General features: G+C 38.8%; 1 protein-coding gene across 5 annotated transcripts in view; it reads right to left on the minus strand.

Annotated features, from left to right (window-relative positions):
* DNAJC24 (DnaJ heat shock protein family (Hsp40) member C24) overlaps positions 1-22970 on the minus strand; it is a 68467-nt gene that overhangs the window by 3334 nt on the left and 42163 nt on the right. For 4 of the 5 annotated variants that reach the window (XR_012639878.1, XM_074955152.1, XM_074955149.1 and 1 more), the window contains exons 3-4: positions 15130-15268; positions 818-886 (exon numbers count right to left, since the gene is read on the minus strand). Coding sequence is in view for 4 of the 5 variants with exons in the window: in XM_074955152.1 (XP_074811253.1) it covers positions 818-886; positions 15130-15268 (208 nt within the window). In the remaining variant the exon portion in view is untranslated. The remainder of the gene's footprint in view (positions 1-817; positions 887-15129; positions 15269-22970) is intronic. The other variant, XM_074955150.1, reaches the window with a different exon arrangement.

A 22970-nucleotide genomic window follows, 5' to 3' on the forward strand; every position in this document is an offset into this window, starting at 1 on the left:
ACAGCAAAGGATTCAATCCCACTTGCTCCTCTGAGGAAGGAAGGGTCTTCTCTAGCACTGAAAACAGCAAAAAGAGAGCAAAAATATTGACTACCATGGAAAGCCAAGTGGCAATTCCAAATCTATATCTAACAGCATTGAGGAAGGGTACTTGCATAACTTATAAAGATGAGAGAGGATGAGACTGATGAGAAAAAGTAAAAATAGTGGGCAATGATGAAGAATAGACCAGCAAAAATTAAATAAAGTCAAAACACCAGCAAAGAAAACAAAAACAAAAAAAGAAGGGGGAGGAAGCAAATTTCAAAGGGAAAGCCAAGCAACATACAGAAGTTTAGATAAATCAGAACAACAACATGTCAAATGAGATATAGAAAACTTAGCAAACATTTCCAGTCATCACAGTCAAGGCCCATTAAAAAGCTGAGAGAGGCTCAAAGACTGAGGGCACGTCTACACTTCAGTGTTACATTGGTGCAGATGCACCAATGCTGCTGCGCCACTGTAGCGCATCTGGTGGAGACGCGCTATGCTGACAGGAGAATGCTCTCCTGTCGGCATAATTACTCCACCTTGGCAAAAAATATAAGCTATGTTGGTGGGAGAGTGTTTCCTGCTGACATAGCCCCAGTGTGGACAGCATGAAACTTGTATCGCTCGGGGCGAGGGGGGGCTTTTTCAACCTGAGCTATGTAAGTTAGATCAACTTAAGTGGTAGTGTAGACCTGCCCTGAGGAAGCAGCCAGGATGACTCTAGCCAAGTCTGTTAGCTATCCCATCCCTCCTCTCCCCATATAAAAAAGTGAAACATTCATACCCTTATTCCAGGACATGTCTTCAAGATAAATTTGAGCATCCAATGGCCATGTTTGCATTAGATCATCTTCTAAAAGAAAGTAGTGATACATGTTCAGTTCTGATAAATTGAAAAGAGAACTATTTGGTTTCTTACCTAGACGTTGGTAGTCCCATGTATGCACAGTTCACCAGTCAAGTCACTGGACGTCCCATTCATGAATGTGGTCAAAGAGGCATTTCTCTAAAATGGTTTTGGTGCGGTGCCCATGTCTCTGTTATAAGGCTGGGAATACCTCACAATACCCCAAAGATGCTCCCAAAAGCTTAAGAAAACATTGAAGGGCAGGATACTGATTTAAATAAGTCATCCACTCAGGATGGAAGGGAGGTTTAAACAGGCAAGCTTTCATTGTTAAGTTTAGCTACCATTGTGACAAGCATGGTATAAATGCCCAGAATAACTGATGTAGCTACTTTTCTGGGGCCAAAATGCTAGGTCCCTGCTTACTCTTTGGCTTCTGAAAGGAGGACCCAGAATTAACCACCTTATCTAGGGAGAGGCAAAGTTTGCTGAGGTCCAGACATTCTTTTATGATATACAGGATCTCTCTAAACAGCTTTAGAATGATAGTCTTGGCCTGTACCAAGTGAGATTTAGATATTCTGATGCTCACAGATCCACATTTAGCAATGATGAAGTACAGCATGGAATGGAATGCAATTTGACACATCATATTGGAAGAACAAAGACCCTTAACTACTTTTTATACTTTCCCAGCCTACTTAGATTTAATATATGCAGTTTGCCCAAGGCCTCTAGTGGTTACAACATAGGACATGGCCTGTCACAGAGCTGCAGCTAAAACAACATAATCCCTCTTAAATGGTGGATTTCAGATTCCTATTCAATGAATAAGCCTGGGGCTCTCTTGAGTTTCAGGGTCTTTAATAACTTGGGCAACCAGTTTGGGCAATGCATCTACTCGCCTTCCTGGTCATATAGGTAGGTTTCTCTTCAGGGCACTGTATGACTTTGTGCATTTATATTATGTTCCTCAATGGAAGCAGAGTATTTCACCATCCTCTGAAATGGAGGAGGACTTGGCCTATCCTTTTTCTCAGGACTTTTTGCCCTTCTATTTGGATGAGAGAAACTGAGGATAACAGCTTAAAGAAGTCAGTGAAAGGGGCTACTGAGGGAAGAATCCAGGGACTAAGGGCAAACTGTCCATGGAGAAGACGTCATTGAGGTACATCAGGATACCATGGCGCAGGAAAACCTTTGCCAGGAGAGGGAGATAAAGCAGATCCAGGAGCAGTGTGGCGCATAAGTGCCCATGGTGTCTGTGCGTTAGACATAGAGTGACTGGGAGGGAGGGAGGGAGAGGGAAAACGTATGACTAGCAGGACCTGCTTGGCAGGAATATAAAGTCTAAGCCACTGGCAGTAGACATGATAAGGAGCAGGAAGATGACTACAAACATAGTTAGGCACTAGTCAGATTACGCCATTATTGCTGAATAAGCATAGTTTCCTCCACTCGGTGGGTGCTTCAGTTAGCAGGCCCGCTACCTTTGGAAAGAAGAGCAAGAAAGTGTTCCTAAAGAGACATGAGAGAGGCAGGGCAGGCCTATTGGCAGGCTGCAGCACTTATGAGGTAGAAAACTGTGGAAAGTTACAGCTATAAGGTGGAGTGCATCTGGTACTGTGGAAGTATCCCTCTGTCCTATATACCATCCACCATATATACACTTGGTGTGATGGACATACAAACACTTGTAATATTTTATAAATATTTATAAGTTTTGTCTGCTATAGGATTACAAAGGGTTATTTCCAGCAGGAGCGGAGCTTACTATGCAGGAAAGCACACCTCAGCATCCAATAGTCCCATTTACAGATACTTAAGGGACAATGCAGGTGTCATTCATTTTGAAGTTTTACCTTAATCCCAGCTAAATACAACTGTATCCATAGGAAAAGAGAAGCCAGGTAGGAAACTAAAAAAGAACTATGGGGTGGTTAAAAACTCAGACCCTACTGTGAAGCAGACTGAAACCCAGTCATCTGGGGTGGAGCTGTCTGGGATAAAGTAGGCCTACCTGGACCTTAGGTAAGATTGATATGCATGTAGACTGTTTTATTAGTAATTTAAACACTCGCCCCCCCCCCGTATGCAATTAGATGAGGCGACTATATAACAAAGTAATTTGCACCTTTCCCTGTAGATTATTAACAGGCTAAATCTAGTCTAGTGTCCATTTTCTATAAAATAGTATTAAGGCTTGTGATATGAGAGAAATTTTCTAAAAAATTTAGAATATATAGAACTATTACATAAGTCAACTTCAAACATTAACTGTATAAAGCAAGCCATTCATAATTAGGATTCTTAATTAGACAGCACAGTAGTATGTAGAGTGGATAAAAATCAATTTAAAAAACTTTAAAATTAAATTTGAAATCATGACAACATATATTAAGGCCTAAACTTACTATAATGTATTAAAATAATTTAAATTAAATTAAAAAATAATATTCAAGCAGTACATTTGTTGCCAAAGTTTTAAAGAAAGTCAAACCAGTGAAATGAAGTCACAGGCTAAGCACCTGGGCTTAGAGTTTGTTGAAGTACTAAACCAACTTTTGACAGCAGTAACCTCTTCTGCAGTTACAGAAAAAACAGTTTATTCATTTCAGTTCATTCAACTAGTTCAGTTCAATGACTAGTTCATTCCAAGTCGAGAAACTGATTGGGAGTTGAAAAAGAAAGCAAGCTTGTTTTCCTCTACCAATATATGAATAAAAATGAAGTGCAAGAGAATGAGATCTTTTAGTTCTAAAGCCTTGAAGGACATGGTGTATAGAAAAAGTATCAGTTCAATATATTTATTACAGATAATACTTAGTTTAATAAAATCAATTTTAAATGCAGAACATGTTTTGAAAAAACTACCTTTTTTTCTTTATGTATCCAGCACATTTAACGTTATTTTATTTAATTAATAAAAATTTATAAAATGCTGGTTTTGTGCATTTTAATTGAAATACAATTTCCATCCAAGTGCAGCTTGACACAAATATGGATAAATATTAAATTATCTAGTAAATAAAAGTGTCATTCATTTTCAAACTTAATATACAATCATAAAAATAGGAATCTGAATAAATGTATGTTAATCCAAAGAATTGCTTAAATACATGTGTATATCCTCATGGTTAGCAAAAAGAATTATCAAATTTAGTGTAAAGGGTATGTGTTAGTGATTATATGTGAGACTAGTGAGAATGAACCTTTCTTTAAGAAAATAATTTAAAAAAATATAAATGTAAAACAAGATTAAATGGATGATTTAAATAATGGTTTCCTGCTTGCTGATTTAAATCATGATTTAAATTGGTGACTTAAATCAATCCCGACTCCGGTGGTATATTATATTGTTGTAGCAAGGGAACATATGAACCAATTATATATGCATGACCCTATCAACCAGAAGTCAGAAATTTCTCTATGGTTAACATTTGATCATCCAAAAGAATATCTTAGAACAAAAGTTGTTGTTTTTTATTGTGGATCTACCATCTTGGTGTCAGTCTTACACACATAACACAGCAGTTAGCAAATATTAATTTATTAGTAGTGAAATGAAACACTTATTTTAACTTGCCCTTATATATTAGTGGAAAAGGTAATTAATACTAGACATTAAGAATTATTCTTTTTAAAAAATGCAATTAATTAATTAACAGCCAGTTAGCCTAGAACACAGGCCAGTTTTATACTTTCTTTTGCAACTAAATTGTGATTGTAATTTTACCTGAAATAATATCTACATTAGACTAAATGAAGGCAATTAAAACAAATCCAAGAACTCTGAGATAATGAAAGGATCAATAAAACCTCCTTGACCTAGCCTATCCCAAATATATACAGTACATTAAAGAGGTACAGATTAAAATAAAATTAACCCACACACTGCTAACACTTTGCTACTACTAAAAGAGACAGACAAAAGGGTATGAAGGAAAAAGATAACTGAAAGATACAGCTGTCAATCAATCAATCTTATTCAGAGAGTCATAGATTCTCAGGCTAACAAGGATCATTGTGATCATCTAGTGTGACCTCCTGTATAACACAGGCCACAGAACTTCTTCAAAGTAATCCCATGAGTGTGCTAGGTATCCATCCAATCTTGATTTTAAAATGGTCAGTCATGGAGAATCCTTAGTAAATTGTTCCAATGGGTAATTTACCCTCTGTCAAAAATTTACACCTTATTTCCAGTCTGAATTTGTCTAGCTTCATCTTCCAGCCATTGGATTGTTACACCTTTCTCTGCTAGATTAAAGCACCCATTATTAAATATTTGTTCCCCATGTAGAGACTTACAGACTGAAATCAAGTCACTCCTTAACCTTCTCTTTGTTAAGATAAACAGATTCAGCTCTTTGAGTCTATCACTATAAGGCATATTTTCTATTCCTTTAATTGTTCTTGTGGCTCTTCTCTGAACCCTCTCCAATTCTCTGAACCCTTCTCTGAACCCTCTCTGAACATCCTTATTGAACTGTGCGCACCAGAACTAAACACACTATTCCAGCTGTGGTCACACCATTGCCAAATACAGAGGTAAAAAAACCCTCTGTACTACTACTTGAGATTCTCATTTATGCATCCCAGGATCACACTAGGTCTTTTGGACACAGCATCACATTGAGAGCTCATGTTCAGTTACTGTTGTCTTTGCTCTGACAACAGATTAGCCAAATAAGATCTAGGGTAGTGCTTTTAGCTAGAACTAGTCACACACACTGGCAATGAGCATGCCTTTGCTCATTCTCTTCCACCTACTCAAAAACTGTAATGTGTCTAAACTAAAATGTCCAACATAAAATGGAAGTTCAGTATTGTCTTAATTCATGTGAAGTATATTTTAACATTACTTGGGTTCTGCTCAATCCAATTTACAGACTTGTAGTCAAAAAGCATTTATTATAATGGAAACCATGAATATTTTTGGCAGCACCAAAGAGAAAAAGTCTCCATCAGTCTCTTCTCTCCTGATCCCTGCTGTAGTAACTTGGGAGAAAAGACCACCTATCTACTTTCTTCTTCTGTTTCATGGGACAGGAAGATGACTTACTATGAGGACTCTTCCTCTTCAGAGGTGGGACGAGAGAAAGAGAAACTTGTGAGGAAAGGGGAGAAAGTTTCAGTGGGCAGGATAGGTCCAACTTCCCCTCTGCAGTGTAGTGAGCAGGCAGAGGAAAAAAAGTTACTTTAGGCTGTGGAGGTCCCACCATTTCCCAGCTTCTCTTGAAGAGGGAGACATAAATTGGGCTGAAAAAACAGGCCACCCTTCACAGATTTCACAAAGGAGTGCTCTATGTCAGGACAAGTTTCTCATACAAACAGCTGTGTGAATGGAGGTAGTACTTCAGAGGTAGCATGCATGAGGGAGAGAGGGGGCACATGCCACCATGAAGGGGATTTCAACACACAAGCATGGATAGGGCAAACCAAGGGAGAAACAGTGACGTGGGGGGAACAGTGTTTCTCTCACAATCCCCACTATGCTTCCTACAATACCTTTGTTGACTTTGGAATGGGCAGGAGACTGAGGAAATGAGGCCACTAGGAGTCCCTCTAACTCAGATACCCTATAGGAGGGAGCCTGATGTTTAGAATTTCAACTATGCATTTCCTGTCCACTGCTGCAACTGTAATTAAAAAACTTCATGGGCCAAATTCATCCTCAGTGTACTTCCACTGAAGTCAGTGGAGTTACAGCAGGAAATAATTTGACCCATTATCATTACAAGTCTTTCATAATATGATGCTTGACCTGTAATTAGCTTTAATAATGATTTGATAATCAGGTTATCTTCCAAAAAGTTAATTTTCAATTAACATGGTCTCTCTGTAAAGCCTTCAAGCATAACATACAACCCAATACACATGCTATCACTTTATTTTATATGCTACAGTTATTTGCTTGTCTGCTTCTAACAGCAAACATTTCTTTTTCAAAATTGAACAACGCTAATTTAATCTCTAAATTTCCCTGTTCAACATATTATCCAATCTAAAATGTTTTAACACAGCATAAATGGATTTTTGGACTTGGCAAGTTATTAATTATAGAAAATGAAGGCTGATCTGAGGTTTGAAAATTTGTCTGCAAGATTACTAATCTTGCAATATCCACAGAGTCTGTGTTACTTAATAATAGCTGTGTGCCCTTCTTTATTATTTTAACTGTACTTTAGCTTGCATCTTACAACTCTCCACAGCTACTGGTTGTTTTGATGAGAGCTGGTTTTTATGGACTTGGGAGATATAAAGATTATTTAGACTGGTATTCATATCAGAGGTCAGCTCTATGTTTTGTATGCTTAAATAGATACGTATATACATTTGACTCCTCAAGTTGTTTAGATCTGTATACTTTGAGATACATTCCTGAACGCAGATAGAAAATAAGATGTTCTGGTTTTCCACAGTTACTTGAAAACAGTCATTAAATCTTTAGAAGTACAGGCCCCATGACCTTGTGTTCTATTGCATTTTTCTGACAACAAGAGGTGAAAGGATTCTGCAGATCCATTGTCTCGACTGTAGGATCTAAGAAAACACTGGCAGGCTCATCAGAGAGGTTTATGAGCCTGCAATTCAAGGAGATTAAAAGGAAAATCTACTGAGATTCTTTAAGGCCGCAGAATAACATCAAATAACTATTAGCAGCTTGGTTCAGTAAAGCTTTACTAGAGCTCTTGCTGGGTCATTCACGAAATTTAAAGGAGGAAAGGTTTTTAAGCTTTGCTTAAGGATACAATAAATATTTTGGTTTTTTAAACAAATGATAAATGAAAATCCAATCTTTTTAGACTACTAAGAACAGTTAAAATATGCATACTCAATGATCAGTGTTCTGGGAAGTGTTTGAACTTTTTATAACTACAGTTAAGTTATAAAGAAAAAAGGTACAGCTTATACATTGCCAGACTGAATACAGTGTGAAATACCTAGCAGGCCTCAATAATCACACAAACTTAAAAATAAGTCACATTGGTATTCAAAACTTTGGTACTGCTAGAGGTGGAGGTTTGTGTGTTGTTTTATTTTTAGTACACCATATATTTATTCTTTTTCAAGTACTGCTATGGTTTTTTTTTTTTACTAACCAGCAGTCTGTTGAATTTAAAAACAAACATTAGGAAGTGTTACAAAAATACATAAATATGATTTCAGTAAAAGTTTTGAGGAAAGCAGGGTGAGAGTTGAGAACTGTTCCTAAAAGCAATATCCCATGTTTTTGATAAAACACTGTTTCTTAAATATTTACTTTTAAACAAAACTACTATAGTTTAATACAGTGCTATGATGTAAGAGGTAACAACGCTGCTCTCCTTCATTGCCTCTGATGTGTAGCAAGTAAATATTTTCACATTATAAGCAGATATTTGGTCAAGCTTTCAAGTTGCAACCTGGACACTAATTCATAAAGCACTAGAGGCTGGGATATAGGTCCCTTTGAACATTCCACCCACCGATCCTTAGCCAATTTAATTTATTAAAAGTTACCCTTTTTAAGCTTCCAAGCTAACAAAAAAATGAAAACAATTTGTATTTTAATTATGGATATAAAGACTAACTTGCAAAACCTTATAAAATTGCTTGAAAAATGCAGGACTCAATCCTACAAAGCACTGAGCACTCTGACCCTGATCTAGGAAAACATTTAAGTATGTGCTTAATTTCAAGCATATGTGTGAACCCCCTGACTTTAAGGGAACTATGCAAGAGTTCAAAATTAAGCATGTGCCTAGTGATTTGCTAGGTCAGGGCGGGAGTGCTCAGCACCTTGCAAGGCTGACTCCACTGCCAAACTTGGAGAAAGAAGTCTCCCTTCTGTTTATTCACAAGTACGTACAGGCAATGGAAAAACAAGCTTCACCACAATGTCCTTTTAATGTGTAATAATTCTGTTCTGGAGGGAGAAATAATTTCTGTGGCTGAGAAATTAGTTCTGTCTCTAGGGGCAATTCAATCTGACCTAAACTGCGACTATTAGGAAGACTCACCACTATGAATATTAAAGGAGTAGCCGTGTTAGTCTGTATCCACAAAAACAATGAGGAGTCCGGTGGTACCTTAAAGACTAACAGATTTATTTTGGCATAAGCTTTCGTGGGTAAAAAAACCCCACTTCTTCAGATAAAGAAGTGGGGTTTTTTACCCACGAAAGCTTATGCCAAAATAAATCTGTTAGTCTTTAAGGTACCACTGTGAATAGTTACTTGTGCTTTGGGGACTAGAATGAGATTAACTCATTGCACACAGGCTAATCAGCCACCAATGGGTTAATTTACAGCCACTATGAACATGGTCTGGATTTTGAATGACCTAGTGGTAAAAGGCTCTCTGTGTCCCATTATCAATCCCCCAAGTGCCCATGAAGTTCCACAATTTTAAGATCCTTAGCCAGAAACACAATGTACATTGCTGTCACTTAAAGAGTGGTAGACCTGCCAGGCAAACTGCAGGGTTTCAGAGAGTCCCACAGGGCCTGCCACATTGTGGCTGTGCTTGAAGCTTTATTTTGGTTTTGAAAGGCTTTTTTGAGCTTTACTTATGCTTTTTTAAAAAGGGATTCTCATACTAGGGAACAACTAAAAATATACCATATTAAAATATCTCTATTTTCTTGTCATATGCTAGTCAGAGTTCTCTTTGCCACTTGTGCTAGCTATTAAAAGCATTTTTATAGGCACTTCTCGCTTGCTTCTCCGGCTTGATCCTGCAGTGAAGTTGTAATGCTGCTCTTGTAGCAATCAGCTCTGCATCCACATTCTGATGTCAAACGCAGCATTATGATTTCAATGTAGGATGAGAAGAGAAAGTTGGGATGAGGGAAGAGTGCTCATTTTCAAAAATCCTTAACTAAAATGAGCGTGTGACAAGATGAAGAAAAAATGAAAGGTAAACTATTTATTCTTTAAATGTTCTACATTTCTTCACAATTGGACCAGTGTAGGATTCCCTTTCTAAATCTCCATCCACCACTATGGTATTTCCACCTCACACAAAGGGATTTGCCCGAAGCTGAGGGTGAGAGTACCCCCGGGACAGTATTGAAGTTTTAAAAGTGATGATACCGTAGGTGAAGCCCTAAATTGCAAACGAGGACATTTTAAAACCAGCTACTTTTTCCAGTTATCTGGGAAGCCCTAAACTCAATGTTCAAGAATCCTTCCAACAGCGGAGCACTTCACCAGTCCTTCCAGATAAGGAAAACTTGGCTAACTTGGTTAATATAGGATTTCAATCATTTTTCTTTACATTTTACAAAGGCTTTCAAAAATCCTCTTTAATATTGTTTTGGAGCTTACCTGCTCAACTGCAGAGCTATAGCAAAGTCATTGAGTCTGAATCTGAGCACAGATTTATGTGAAAATCTTACCACTCCAAAGAGTAGACATTTGTAAGTTAAGATATTTACATAAGAACGGCCATACTGGGTCAGACCAAAGGTCCATCTAGCTCAGTATCCTGTCTTCCGACAACAACCAATGCCAGGTGACCCAGAGGGAATAAACAGAACCTAAGGTAAGGTAATCATCAAGTGATCCATTCCCTGTTGCCCATTCCCAGAGTCCAGCAAACAGAGGCTAGGGACACCATCCCTGCCCATCCTGGCTAATAGCCATTGATAGACATATCCTCCATGAACTTATTAAGCTAGAAGCTTTGAGGCTGAGCCTAACTTGTTTAAGTTAAAAGGGAAAAAAAGAACTCTCCAGAATTGCTTTTCTATTAAAAAAATAGAAATTGTTGTATATTGTTGCTTTTTATGCTGCTCTGCACTGTGTGAAGGAGTGTATTACTCCTTTAAGGGACACTCCAGAGCCTAATCAAGGAGGCCTTGCCTTGGCCTAGGATTATATAAACAGGAAGAGGAAGTTGAGTGAGAGAGAGGGTAGTAGAAGCCATGTAGGCTGCAGTATATAGTGGTTGTTTTCTCTCAGGCTCTAGGAGACCAGCCTAACCAAAGGCTTTTTTGTTAGTGTGTGTTGGCTTCTTTCCCCAAGACTGTTAAAGTGAACCTACTCTCTCCCAAAACAGGGGAAATTAAGGTGGGGCATACCTGCAGCACCACACTGGGCCACAAGAGTGTGTGTTGGGACTTCCCGCACCTTTACACCTTGTTTAAAAACAAATGTTTTGAGAATGTAGTGCACACAAAGAGTACCATAAAGAGATCCCTAGAGACTTAAAGCCTTCAGACATAGAATAGGTACAGCAAAGGCAGCAGTGCAAGTGTGCTCCTCTAATGTTCATAAACCCTAACTTGGAAGGGCAACTTCTGAGAGGGATACAGGACAATTCAAGGATGACAAATATGTTGTGATGTAGACACATGTCCATGGAAATCAAACCCATTGCACATAAACCACCAGTCAAATGGTGACATTTGGTAACTACTACCACCACCACAGCAGCTGGATTTGAGCATTTGTACTATATATGAAGTTGGCATGTTCAATGGAGTTTTAGCCTAATTTAGATTAGCCACTCAAACTAATTGAATATGAATCTTTAGGAAGGGGAGTTATGATCAGAAATGAACAAATCTTAGACCAGACCTGGAAAGAAGTTCCTTTTTTAATAGGTAAACCATAATGTGCGTTTTCCCTTCTCCTTCATGCTTTTGATAAGGATTACAAGCGGAAGATTCAATATTATGAAAAAGTGGAGTTCTTATTTCATTTCCAACCTGGCAAAACAAGGAGTTAGTGAAATTTTCACAAAGCACACAGAAAGGAAGTTCTTGTAAGATTTCCAGACCAAATAAATTTGGATAAGTATCTGAGCCAAACTCTTCCTCATAGCTCTTCCCCTTTGTTCCTGCCCGAGCAGAAGTGTCCATGAAATTGATCAGAATCATTATTTCTGAAGTGTGCTGTACTGGCAATTCAGAGAACAGGATTCTAGTCAGTGGTGAGCTGGAGCTGGATCGCACAAACCAGTTGTTAAATTTTGAAGCAGTTTCAGAACCGGTTGTTAACCCACTTCCCTGCAGGGGGCACTGAGGCTTTGATGGGCACTGAGGCTTTGATAGGCTCCGGCCGGGGAGTGATGTAATTCCTCCTCCGGCCGCCAGTGGCGCTGCGCTGTGGGAGCCATGTGGGCTGCCACCTAGCTCTGGGCACGAGCCCTGTTGCTGCTCCTGCTCCCCTGGGGCTCCCGCTGCTGCCTGGTGGGTCCCCAGCTGCTCTACTGGGCCTGGGCTGCGTCTTGCTGCTCTCCCCGTGAGTACCCACACCCTGACCGCAGCCAGCCCCTGCCTCCAGCCACCCCCGCACCCCCTGCCTCCAGCCAGCCCCTGCCCTGCCTCCAGCCCCTGCCCCACCCCCTGCCTGCAGCCAGCCCCTACCGCACCCCCTGCCCTGCCCACACCAGCCCGTCTCCAGCCACCCCCGCACCCCCTGCCCTGTATCCAGCCAGCCCGTCTCCAGCGGCCCCCGCACCCCCTGCCCTGTATCCAGCCACCCCGTCTCCAGCCGCCCCCGCACCCCCTGCCCACAGCCAGCCCTTGCCGCACACGCCCCCTGCCCTGCCCGCAGCCAACCCGTCTCCAGCCAGCCCTGCACCCCCCTGCCCTGTCTCCAGCCAGCTCCTACCTCCAGTCAGCCCCTGCCCTGTCTCCAGCCAGCCCCACACCCCCTTGCCTCCAGCCAACCCCACGCCCTCCTGTCTCCAGCCAGCTCCGCACCCCCTGCCCTGCCCGCAGCGAGCCCCGCACCCCCGGCTTCCAGCTAGCTCTGCCCCATGCCCCTGTCTGCAGCTGGCCCCATGTCCATTGATGCCCTGCAGTTCCCAGGGCAGTAACCCTGCACACCTGCTTCAATGAGGGGGGCATGGAGCAGCTGGGACCCACACATGTGTACACCCTAGGGTGACCAGACAGCAAGTATGAAAAATCAGGACAGGGGGTGGCGGATAATAGGAGCCTATATAAGAAAAAGACCCCAAAATTGGGACTGTCCCTATAAAATTGGGATATCTGGTCACCCTAGCAAACCCCCAGGGAGTGGCGGGGACCCACACATGTGAAATGGAGCTCATTTCTAGTTCAGGCCCATCTTTTTAAAAAAGAACTTTAGGCAGGGTTAACATACATCCGTATTTTCCCAGACAGGTCAGGCTTTTTGGTTCTTAAATCGCCGTCCGGGAGGAATTTTTAAAATTTAAATTTTTAAAATTTAAAAATTCCTCCCAGGAAAATATGGACGTATGGTAACCCTGTTGGTACAAAAAATACATACTGGGGCACATCCCTTAAATCAGAACTTTTTATAGGAACCGGCTGTTAAGATTTTGGCAGCTCATCACTGATTCTAGTCAATTTCACTGCCATTCTGTTGCGTATAATTTGTTTTCCTTTTTTAATAAAAAAGAAGAAGAGAAGGAAAAGGGAAGAAAGAAGGGAAGAAAGGAAGAAAAAGGAAAAGAGAAAGAAAGAGAAAAAGAAAGAAAAGAAAGAAAGAAGATAGTATCTCAGAGTGTATAATTTGTTTTCCTTTTTTAAGTGTCTTTACATTCTCTTGAGATAACTCTCTAGAATAACTCCTTTGGATGCAAGAGTCTCAGCACACATTAATACACCTTTAATTGACGCGAAGATGCTTGAAAAACAAAGCTACTTAAAAGCAATCTGTGTCTACTGCCACCACAGGAAGACAGAAATATACTATATTCATTCCTGATGTAATTCCACTGACTGCACTGGTGGAATTGAGCCCAGTATATTAAAATTCTGTGGTACACATTAAGGCTTTAAATTAAACCCATCACATACATAAAAATAAAAATTTATAGCTAAAACTCTTATTAATTTCATCACACCTAAGCATGCAGTAGTTATTAGAGTGCGTGACAAGAGTGCTGTAAAAAATCTAAAAGCATAATGAAGTGTTATGAGACTTACGAGAAATTCCTATTCTGAAGTTAAATCAGGCTTCCCCCCCCCCCCCCCGATAGCACTGAGGTAATAGGTCATTTCAATGTAATCATAATACTGCTTAAATGAAAAAAAAAAACCCACAAATAGAGTTTGAAAATTATTTGTTCAGCTATTTTTAAAATTTTACCTTCCCCTCAATACTTACACAGTCTGAGAAAGTGATATATTTAAATATAATTAGAAATTCATGCTGAAAATAAACTTCTATGCATTGTGTATCTTTCTTCTTACCCTACAATAATGTGTATCTGCTACTATGACTAAGCTTTTGTTTCTCAAAGTTCTGGTAACCTTTGCAGCAGGGGAGTTAAAATCAGTGCAAGAGAGAAAGGTTTGATGGTGTGCCAATGTACAATGGAAGGGAATTCAATAAGCTGCAGAGACAGTGGACTTTTATCAGACACATTGAAAAGTGGTGGTGGCTACATGTCAATGCTGGACCAGAGTGTGTTACTGCAGAGCGCGACGGAGTGTTTTCCCCAGGGGCAATACACTATTATTGACTCCCCCCATTAACATGTAGGGTGGATATACATTTATTGAAGGTTCTAATGGAAGGCTGAGGGACTCCTATCCTGAGGCCAGAACAGAAAGACAGCCTATCACTTCATGTAATGGTAGCCCATGTGTGACAGACCTGACCTACATTTCCCCCCTTTCTTTCTCACAACAGCCTGTCGCTGTTTTAAGAAGCTATTTTCTGAGATGTAAAAAAGAAATGCATGCTGGAGCTGCCTAGTTAATGTGTTTTACTGGAATATTATTTATAAACCTGCTTCATAAAGAGTAATTGTACTAGAGATTATTTATGAAAGCTATCCTAAAATACACACACCCAAAAAAGAATGTGCCTTAATAAGTCTGAAGTGTTTATAAAGCCATATGATATACTGTATCTTAGACATAAATTACTCACTACCTATATCTAAACTGCTTCAACAAAATATAGTGCTGGCCATAACTTGAAGTAGTTAAGAAAATTTACTGAAACTGCTGCAATGATAAGAATGGCTAAATTACATAATTACAGTCTAAATTCCATATTTATTAAAATGATTAGAAGTACCACTACCTAATGCCTCACTGGAAGTAATTCAATGGTTTTACTGGTTAATGTATGTGTATTTATCAGTATCAATAACATATCCGAATATGAAAGCAGGATAAGAGCAAATAAAACATTTGGTTCAGAAACAAAAAGCTTTTAAAAATACTATCTAACTACTATTCCAGCCCCTGCATTTAAGAGCTGTTGCCACTACTTTGCCACTACAGCCAGCTCTCCTCGGCAGGAACCTACCACGGCGCTGTAGGTCATACTCTTTTTTTGTCTCTTCGTTCCCTAGAATTTTCCACGCTTGATCAATTTCGATGAACCTCTGCACACGCTCCTCCACTTCTCCTGCTGGCACATCTGCGCTCTGTTTGTCTGGATGATACTGCCAATCAAAAGGAAGGGGGAAAAAAGGGGGGGGCGGACAAATCAATAGTAAATCTGATATTCATTTAAAGGTGGGGGGGAGGAGGAGGTCTGAACCCAGGAAAACGAGATGACAATGTTGGGTACAGGAGATAACTGCCAGGTTAATTAGACCACTGGAATAGCAGCAAATCCACCAGTGGCACAAAATGTCACAATGTGCACTGACAACATTTTCTGGATAATTTGCTAATGGAATCATGGGTCTTATGGACAATTTACCTAGGGAGAATGACTAATACAAACAGAAAGAGGTACATGCAGAGGAATACGACATGGAAACAAGGGGAAATGCTTTAGGTGCAAGCTGCTTTTATTTAACACTACATCTGGCTACATTTAAAAAACGGGACCACTGTTTAGTTACAGACTAATCACAAATAAATTGAATGCTTTATTATAGATGTACCTGGTTTTTGTACTTTAAATAGTAAAAAAAAAAAAAAAAAAAATAAAAAAAAAATGTTAGATCAAATATAATTTACAATAAATAAAATTCTATTTTGAAGCTATGCCTTAACATATTTAATTTTTTTCAGTTCAGTGAATCAGTAGCTTTTCCAAATATTTAATGTCATGGATCACTGGCTACAAAATTGTGTCATTTTAGTTAAATGGTTATTTGAGGACAAGGCTATAAGATAAATCATGCATAAAGGCAAAAAATAAAACGAAAACACTTAACAAATGTCTGGTCTCCTCATGTTAAATAGCACATGTTCCTTTTTTTGTTCCAATGTCTATTGAAAAATAGCTCATTGAATTCTCTTTTTTGTTCTTTGTATAAGTTCTCATCTCATTTGTAAGGAATATATAATTTTTTGATATTTTAATTGTTCATATAGAACCAACAGAAGAAAAGCAACAGGAAAGAATTGGTAGGCTGGTGATGGGGGGAATGGAACAAAGGTTACAACACTGTAAGAATGCTGTTAATTCATTATATTTCAAAATATTCCATATTCACTTATTTTCTCTATATCAGGAATATTAATTTCTCCCGTACACTAACATTAGTTTAGTTACCTGAATCTACAGTAGATATTTAGACCTGGAGGGCCTGTACCACAAGTGAACACCGCATTAGAGAGAGTGGAATTCTGAACAAATATTTCCAGTTATAGTTTGTTTTGGAAGAAGAGAATACTGTTACCATGTGACCTTAGAACAACTGCCTCCCCCTCCTTCACAGACAATCGTACACTAAGAATTCAAAGTGAACATTGCTACTAGAGTCTGCCCACTCATACACATATCTATCCTTTGTATTGATGCGAATTATCTCGATAACGTCCCTCCTCCCCACTCTTCAATGCAACAATGGGAAAAAAGACCACAAGGGCAAAATGTTCCCCATCTCTGAGCTCAATTGTTTTCACATTCACTTTTCTACACAAAACTGATTGTGCCTGCAAAAGTGGCTGTTCACCCAAACCATAAATTCAAGAAGGTAATGTGCATAAATGCAGGATTTTGCTGTGTGGAATGTGTGCATTCCTTTGCAGTTAGCTGTACATTTAAAACTAGAGGCTGGCTTGAAGCTTGCTGAAAATATGGTCCAAGTATAGTTACAGTCCATATATGATTATTTTATAGAATGTATATTTTCAGTAAAAATTAGGGCTGTCGATTAATCGCAGTTAACTCACACAATTAACTCAAAAAAATTAATTGCGATTCAAAAAAAACTAATGTGATTAATCAGTTTTAATCGCACTGTTAAACAATACCAATTGAAATGTATTTAGTATTTTGGATGTTTTTCTACATTTTCATATATATTGTATTCTGTGTTGTAATTGAAATAAAAGTGTATATTTTTGATTACAAATATTTGCACTGTAAAAGTGATAAACAAAAGAAATAGTATTTTTCAATTCACCTCATACAAGTACTGTAGTGCAATCTCTTTGTCCCGAAGGTGCAGCTTACAAATGTAGATTTTTTTTGTTACACTCAAACCAAAACAATGTAAAACTTCAGAGCCTACAAGTTCACTCAGTCCTACTTCTTGTTCAGCCAATCGCTCAAACAAGTTTGTTTACATTTACAGGAGATAATGCTGCCCTCTTCTTATTTACAATGTCACCAGAAAGTGAGAACAGTAATTTGCATGGCATTTTTGTAGCCAGCATTGCAGGGTATGCCAGATATGCTAAACTGTCATATGCCCCTTCATGCTTCAGCCACCATTCCAGACGACATGCTTCCATGGTGATGATGCTCGTTAAAAAAATAGTGTGTTAATTAAATTTGTGATTGAACTCCTTGGGGGAGAATTGTATGTCCCCTGCTCTGTTCTACCCGCATTCTGCCATGTATTTCATGTTATAGCAGTCTCGGATGATGACCCACCACATGTTGTTCGTTTTAAGAATACTTTCACTACAGATTTCACAAAATGCAAAGAAGGTACCAATGTGAGATTTCTAAAAATAGGTACAGTACTTGACCCAACATTTAAGAATCTGAAGTGCCTTCCAAAATCTGAGAGGGACAAGACGTTGAGCATGTTTTCAGAAGTCTTAAAAGAGCAACACTCCGATGCGGAAACTACAGAACCAGAACCATCAAAAAAGAAAATCAACATTCTGCTGGTGGCATCTGATTCAGATGATGAAAGTGAACATGCATCAGTCTGCCCTGCTTTGGATTGTTACCAAGTAGAACCCGTCATCAGCATGGATGCATGTCTCCTGGAATGGTACCTGAAGCATGAAGGCACATATGAATCTTTAGCTCATCTGGCACATAAATATCTTGAGACGCTGGCTACAACCGTGCCATGAGAATGCCTGTTCTCACTTTCAGGTGACATTGTAAATAAGAAGCGGGCAGCATTATCTCCTGCAAATGTAAACAAACTTGTTTATCTGCGCGATTGGCTGAACAAGAAGTAGGACTGAGTGAACCTGCAGGCTCCAAAATTTTATATTGTTTTATTTTTGAATGTAGGTTTTTTTGTACATAATTCTACATTTGTAAGTTCAACTTTCATGATAAAGAGATTGCACTAAAATACTTGTATTAGATGAACTGAAAAAATACTATTTCTTTTGTTTTTTTACAGTGGAAATACTTATCAAAAATAAATATAAAGTAAGCACTGTACACTAATGTATCTGTGTTGTAACTGAAATCAATATATTTGAAAATGTAGAAAACATCTAAAAATATTTAAATAAATGTTTATTGTTTAATGGTGCAATTAATATTTTTAATCACTTGACAGCTCTAGTAAAAAATCAAAAATAGAACAAGGTTACACTAGGTTACACTATTTTTCTTTTTGGAAAATAAATGGAGGCCAAAATTTTCAAAGTTAGACATACAAATTGGAAGATTTTTACCATAACAGATAGTGACCAAATACAAACTTAAATATGAATGCTGCTACATAAAACAACAAGAAAAGGGACAATTACCATTACGTTCCATGTTTAAACCAGGAGATGATGGGTGAAGGTTTATACCATTGCATGGTACAGAGCATGTCATTGTAATTTATTAGTCCTTGTCCTTAGTCAGATTACCTATGAATCTTTGCCAATGTCCAATTGTGTTTCAGCCTTAGCAGTATTTCTTCAAGATAGTAGCTGATTACGTGCATTGTTTTGATGACCTTTTAATTGAAATGGTCACATTAAATAAAGGTAAAGGTGGTGGAGTAGCACTGTATATCAATGATGAGATAGAATGTAAAGAAATAAGCAGCGATGAAATGGATATGACTGAGTCTGTCTGGGCAAAAATTAAATTGGGGAAGAAAACTATTAGAGCCTCCCCTGAGATAGTGCTTGGGGTGTGCTATAGACCGCTGGGATCTAATCTGGATATGGATAGAGCCCTTTTTAATGTTTTTAATAAAGTAAATACTAATGGAAACTGTGTGATCATGGGAGATTTTAACTCCCCAGATATAGACTGGAGGACGAGTGCTAGTAATAATAATAGGGCTCAGATTTTCCTAGATGCGATAGCTGATGGATTCCTTCAGCAAGTAGTTGCTGAACCGACTAGAGGGGATGCCATTTTAGATTTGGTTTTGGTGAGTAGTGAGGACCTCATAGAAGAAATGGTTGTAGGGGATAATCTTGGCTCAAGTGATCATGAGCTAATTCAGTTCAAACTGAACGGAAGGATTAATAAAAATAAATCTGCAGCTAGGGTTTTTGATTTCAAAAGGCTGACTTTCAAAAAATTAAGGAAATTAGTTAGGGAAGTGGATTGGACTGAAGAATTTATGAATCTAAAGGTAGAGGAGGCCTGGGATTATTTTAAATCAAAGCTGCAGAAGCTATCGGAAGCCTGCATCCCAAGTAAGGGGAAAAAAATCATAGGCAGGAGTTGTAGACCAAGCTGGATGAGCAAGCATCTCAGACAGGTGATTAAGAAAAAGCAGAAAGCATATAGGGAGTGGAAGAAGGGAGGGATCAGCAAAGAAAGCTACCTTATTGAGGTCAGAACATGTAGGGATAAAGTGAGACAGGCTAAAAGTCAAGTAGAGTTGGACCTTGCAAAGGGAATTAAAACCAATAGTAAACTGTTCTATAGTCATATAAATAAGAAGAAAACAAAGAAAGAAGAAGTGGGACCGCTAAACACTGAGGATGGAGTGGCGGTCAAGGATAATCTAGGCACGGCCCAATATCTAAAGAAATACTTTGCCTCAGTCTTTAATAAGACTAAAGAGGATCTTAGGGATAATGGTAGCATGACAAATGGGAATGAGGATATGGAGGCAGACACCACCATATTTGAGGTAGAAGCGAAACTCAACCAGCTTAATGGGACTAAATCGGGGGGGGCCCAGATAATCTTCATCCAAGAATATTAAAGGAATTGGCACAAGAAATTGCAAGCCCATTAGCAAGAATTTTTAATGAATCTGTAAACTCCGGGGTTGTACCGTATGACTGGAGAATTGCTAACATAGTTCCTATTTTTAAGAAAGGGAAAAAAAGTGATCCGGGTAATTATAGGCCTGTTAGTTTGACATCTGTAGTATGCAAGGTCTTGGAAAAAATTTTGAAGGAGAAGGTAGTTAAGGACATTGAAGTCAATGGTAAATGGGACAAAATACAACATGGTTTTACAAAAGGTAGATCGTGCCAACCAACCTGATCTCCTTCTTTGAAAAAGTAACAGATTTTTTAGACAAAGGAAAAGCAGTGGATCTAATTTACCTAGATTTTAGTAAGGCATTTGATACCGTGCCACATGGGGATTATTAGTTAAATTGGATAAGATGGGGATCAATAGGAAAATTGAAAGGTGGATAAGGAATTGGTTAAAGGGGAGACCACAATGGGTCCTACTGAAAGGTGAATTGTCAGGCTGGAGGGAGGTTACCAGTGGAGTTCCTCAAGGATCGGTTTTGGGACCAATCTTATTTAATCTTTTTATTACTGACCTTGGCACGACAAGTGGGAGTGTGCTAATAAAGTTTGCGGATGATACAAAGCTGGGAGGTATTGCCAATTTAGAGAAGGACAGGGATACCCTACAGGAGGATCTGGATGACCTTGTAAACTGGTGTAATAGTAATAGGATGAAATTTAATAGTGAGAAGTGTAAGGTCATGCATTTAGGGATTAATAACAAGAATTTTAGTTATAAGCTAGGGACGCATCAATTAGAAGTAACGGAGGAGGAAAAGGACCTTGGAGTATTGGTTGATCATAGGATGACTATGAGCCGCCAATGTGATATGGCTGTGAAAAAAGCTAATGCGGTCTTGGGATGCATCAGGAGAGGTATTTCCAGTAGGGATAAGGAGGTTTTAGTACCATTATACAAAGCACTGGTGAGACCTCACCTGGAATACTGTGTGGAGTTCTGGTCTCCCATGTTTAAGAAGGATGAATTCAAACTGGAACAGGTACAGAGAAGGGCTACTAGGATGATCCGAGGAATGGAAAACTTGTCTTATGAAAGGAGACTCAGGGAGCTTGGCTTGTTTAGCGTAACTAAAAGAAGGTTGAGGGGAGATATGATTGCTCTCTATAAATATATCAGAGGGATAAATACCAGAGAGGGAGACGAATTATTTAAGCTCAGTACCAATGCGGACACAAGAACAAATAGATATAAACTGGCCACTAGGAAATTTAGATTAGAAATTAGACGAAGGTTTTTAACCATCAGAGGAGTGAAGTTTTGGAATAGCCTTCCAAGGGAAGCAGTGGGGGCAAAAGATCTATCTGGCTTTAAGATTAAACTCAATAAGTTTATGGAGGAGATGGTATGATGGGATAACATGGTTTTGGTAATTAAATATTCATAAATAGGCCCAATGGCCTGTGATGGGCTATTAGATGGGGTGAGATCCGAGTTACCCAGGAAAGAATTTTCTGTAGTATCTGGCTGATGAATCTTGCCCATATGCTCAGGGTTTAGCTGATCACCATATTTGGGGTCAGGAAGGAATTTTCCTTCAGGGCAGATTGGAAGAAGCGCTGGAGGTTTTTCGCCTTCCTCTGTAGCATGGGGCATGGGTCACTTGCTGGAGGATTCTCTGCTCCTTGAAGTCTTTAAACTACGATTTGAGGACTTCAATAGCACAGATATAGGTGTGAGGTTGTTTTTTTTTGTAGGAGTGGTGGGTGAAATTCTGTGGCCTGCGTTGTGCAGGAGGTCAGACTAGATGGTCATAATGGTCCCTTCTGACCTAAATATCTATGAATCTATATGCCTATTAACTATTGATAAATATTAAAGTAGTTAGATTACATTATGGATTAATGTAGATTGCTATAATATTTTTATATCATACCTGCCTGAGTTATACATTCAGAAAATGATTACTGAAAATGGATAATTAGATCAATTTTTTTTCTGAAAACTGGTAAAAATATTAGACTGTTCAGTCAGCTCTTTGAGGTAGATCTTCTTCTTCTGTTTAGTGTTGTATAAATTTAAAACAGTGCAAATGTATTCCCAAATGGAGATTTTCTATTCCAAGTTTCAATTCCAAGGGAACCATTTTAATGGTTTAGTTATAAATCTTTAAGGAAAAAGAGCCATGTAAATGATGACAGCTTTCACAACTGAAATATCTCATTAGCCTTTTTACTACTTCTGGAATAAGTGTGTGCTTCTGTAATACATTTTCTATCAAACTTATACATAAACGAATGGAACATTTGGAAGTACCAGATAGGTCCAGCCATATGCAAGGAGCATACACACATCTAATATATCACTCAGTACAACGAAATTTAAATAGTGATCTGAATTCATGGCATCACTCCAAGAATATATTTAGGGCAAAAGCTTTCAACAAAATTCATTATAAAACCTGTTGCCCAGAATATCCTACCTTTTTATTGGCCAAGAGGCCGTCTTTAACTGTCTGTTGAAGACCATGTGGGCAGATCCTGATTTCTGAGCGGAAGCAAACCAGTCATTAATAACTGATTGCTCACAACAATACTAAGAAAATTGGCTCCTCTCCTGCTGAGAATATTGACGACTCAAACAAAACTGGTTCCTCTACTACTCCTTCACAGTGAAATCATGGCTGATGGAAAAATCAATTTGCAGCTTTTGAGGAGTACATCACAATGAGTGGGAGAAAACAATTTAGCAAGGAAGTAAACTGACCATCCTTTCAACCACATCAAACTGGCCTAAAATAATTTTGACAGTGGTAGAAGTAG

The sequence above is a fragment of the Natator depressus genome, chromosome 6 (assembly GCF_965152275.1).
Source record: "Natator depressus isolate rNatDep1 chromosome 6, rNatDep2.hap1, whole genome shotgun sequence".
NCBI classification, from domain to species: domain Eukaryota; kingdom Metazoa; phylum Chordata; order Testudines; family Cheloniidae; genus Natator; species Natator depressus.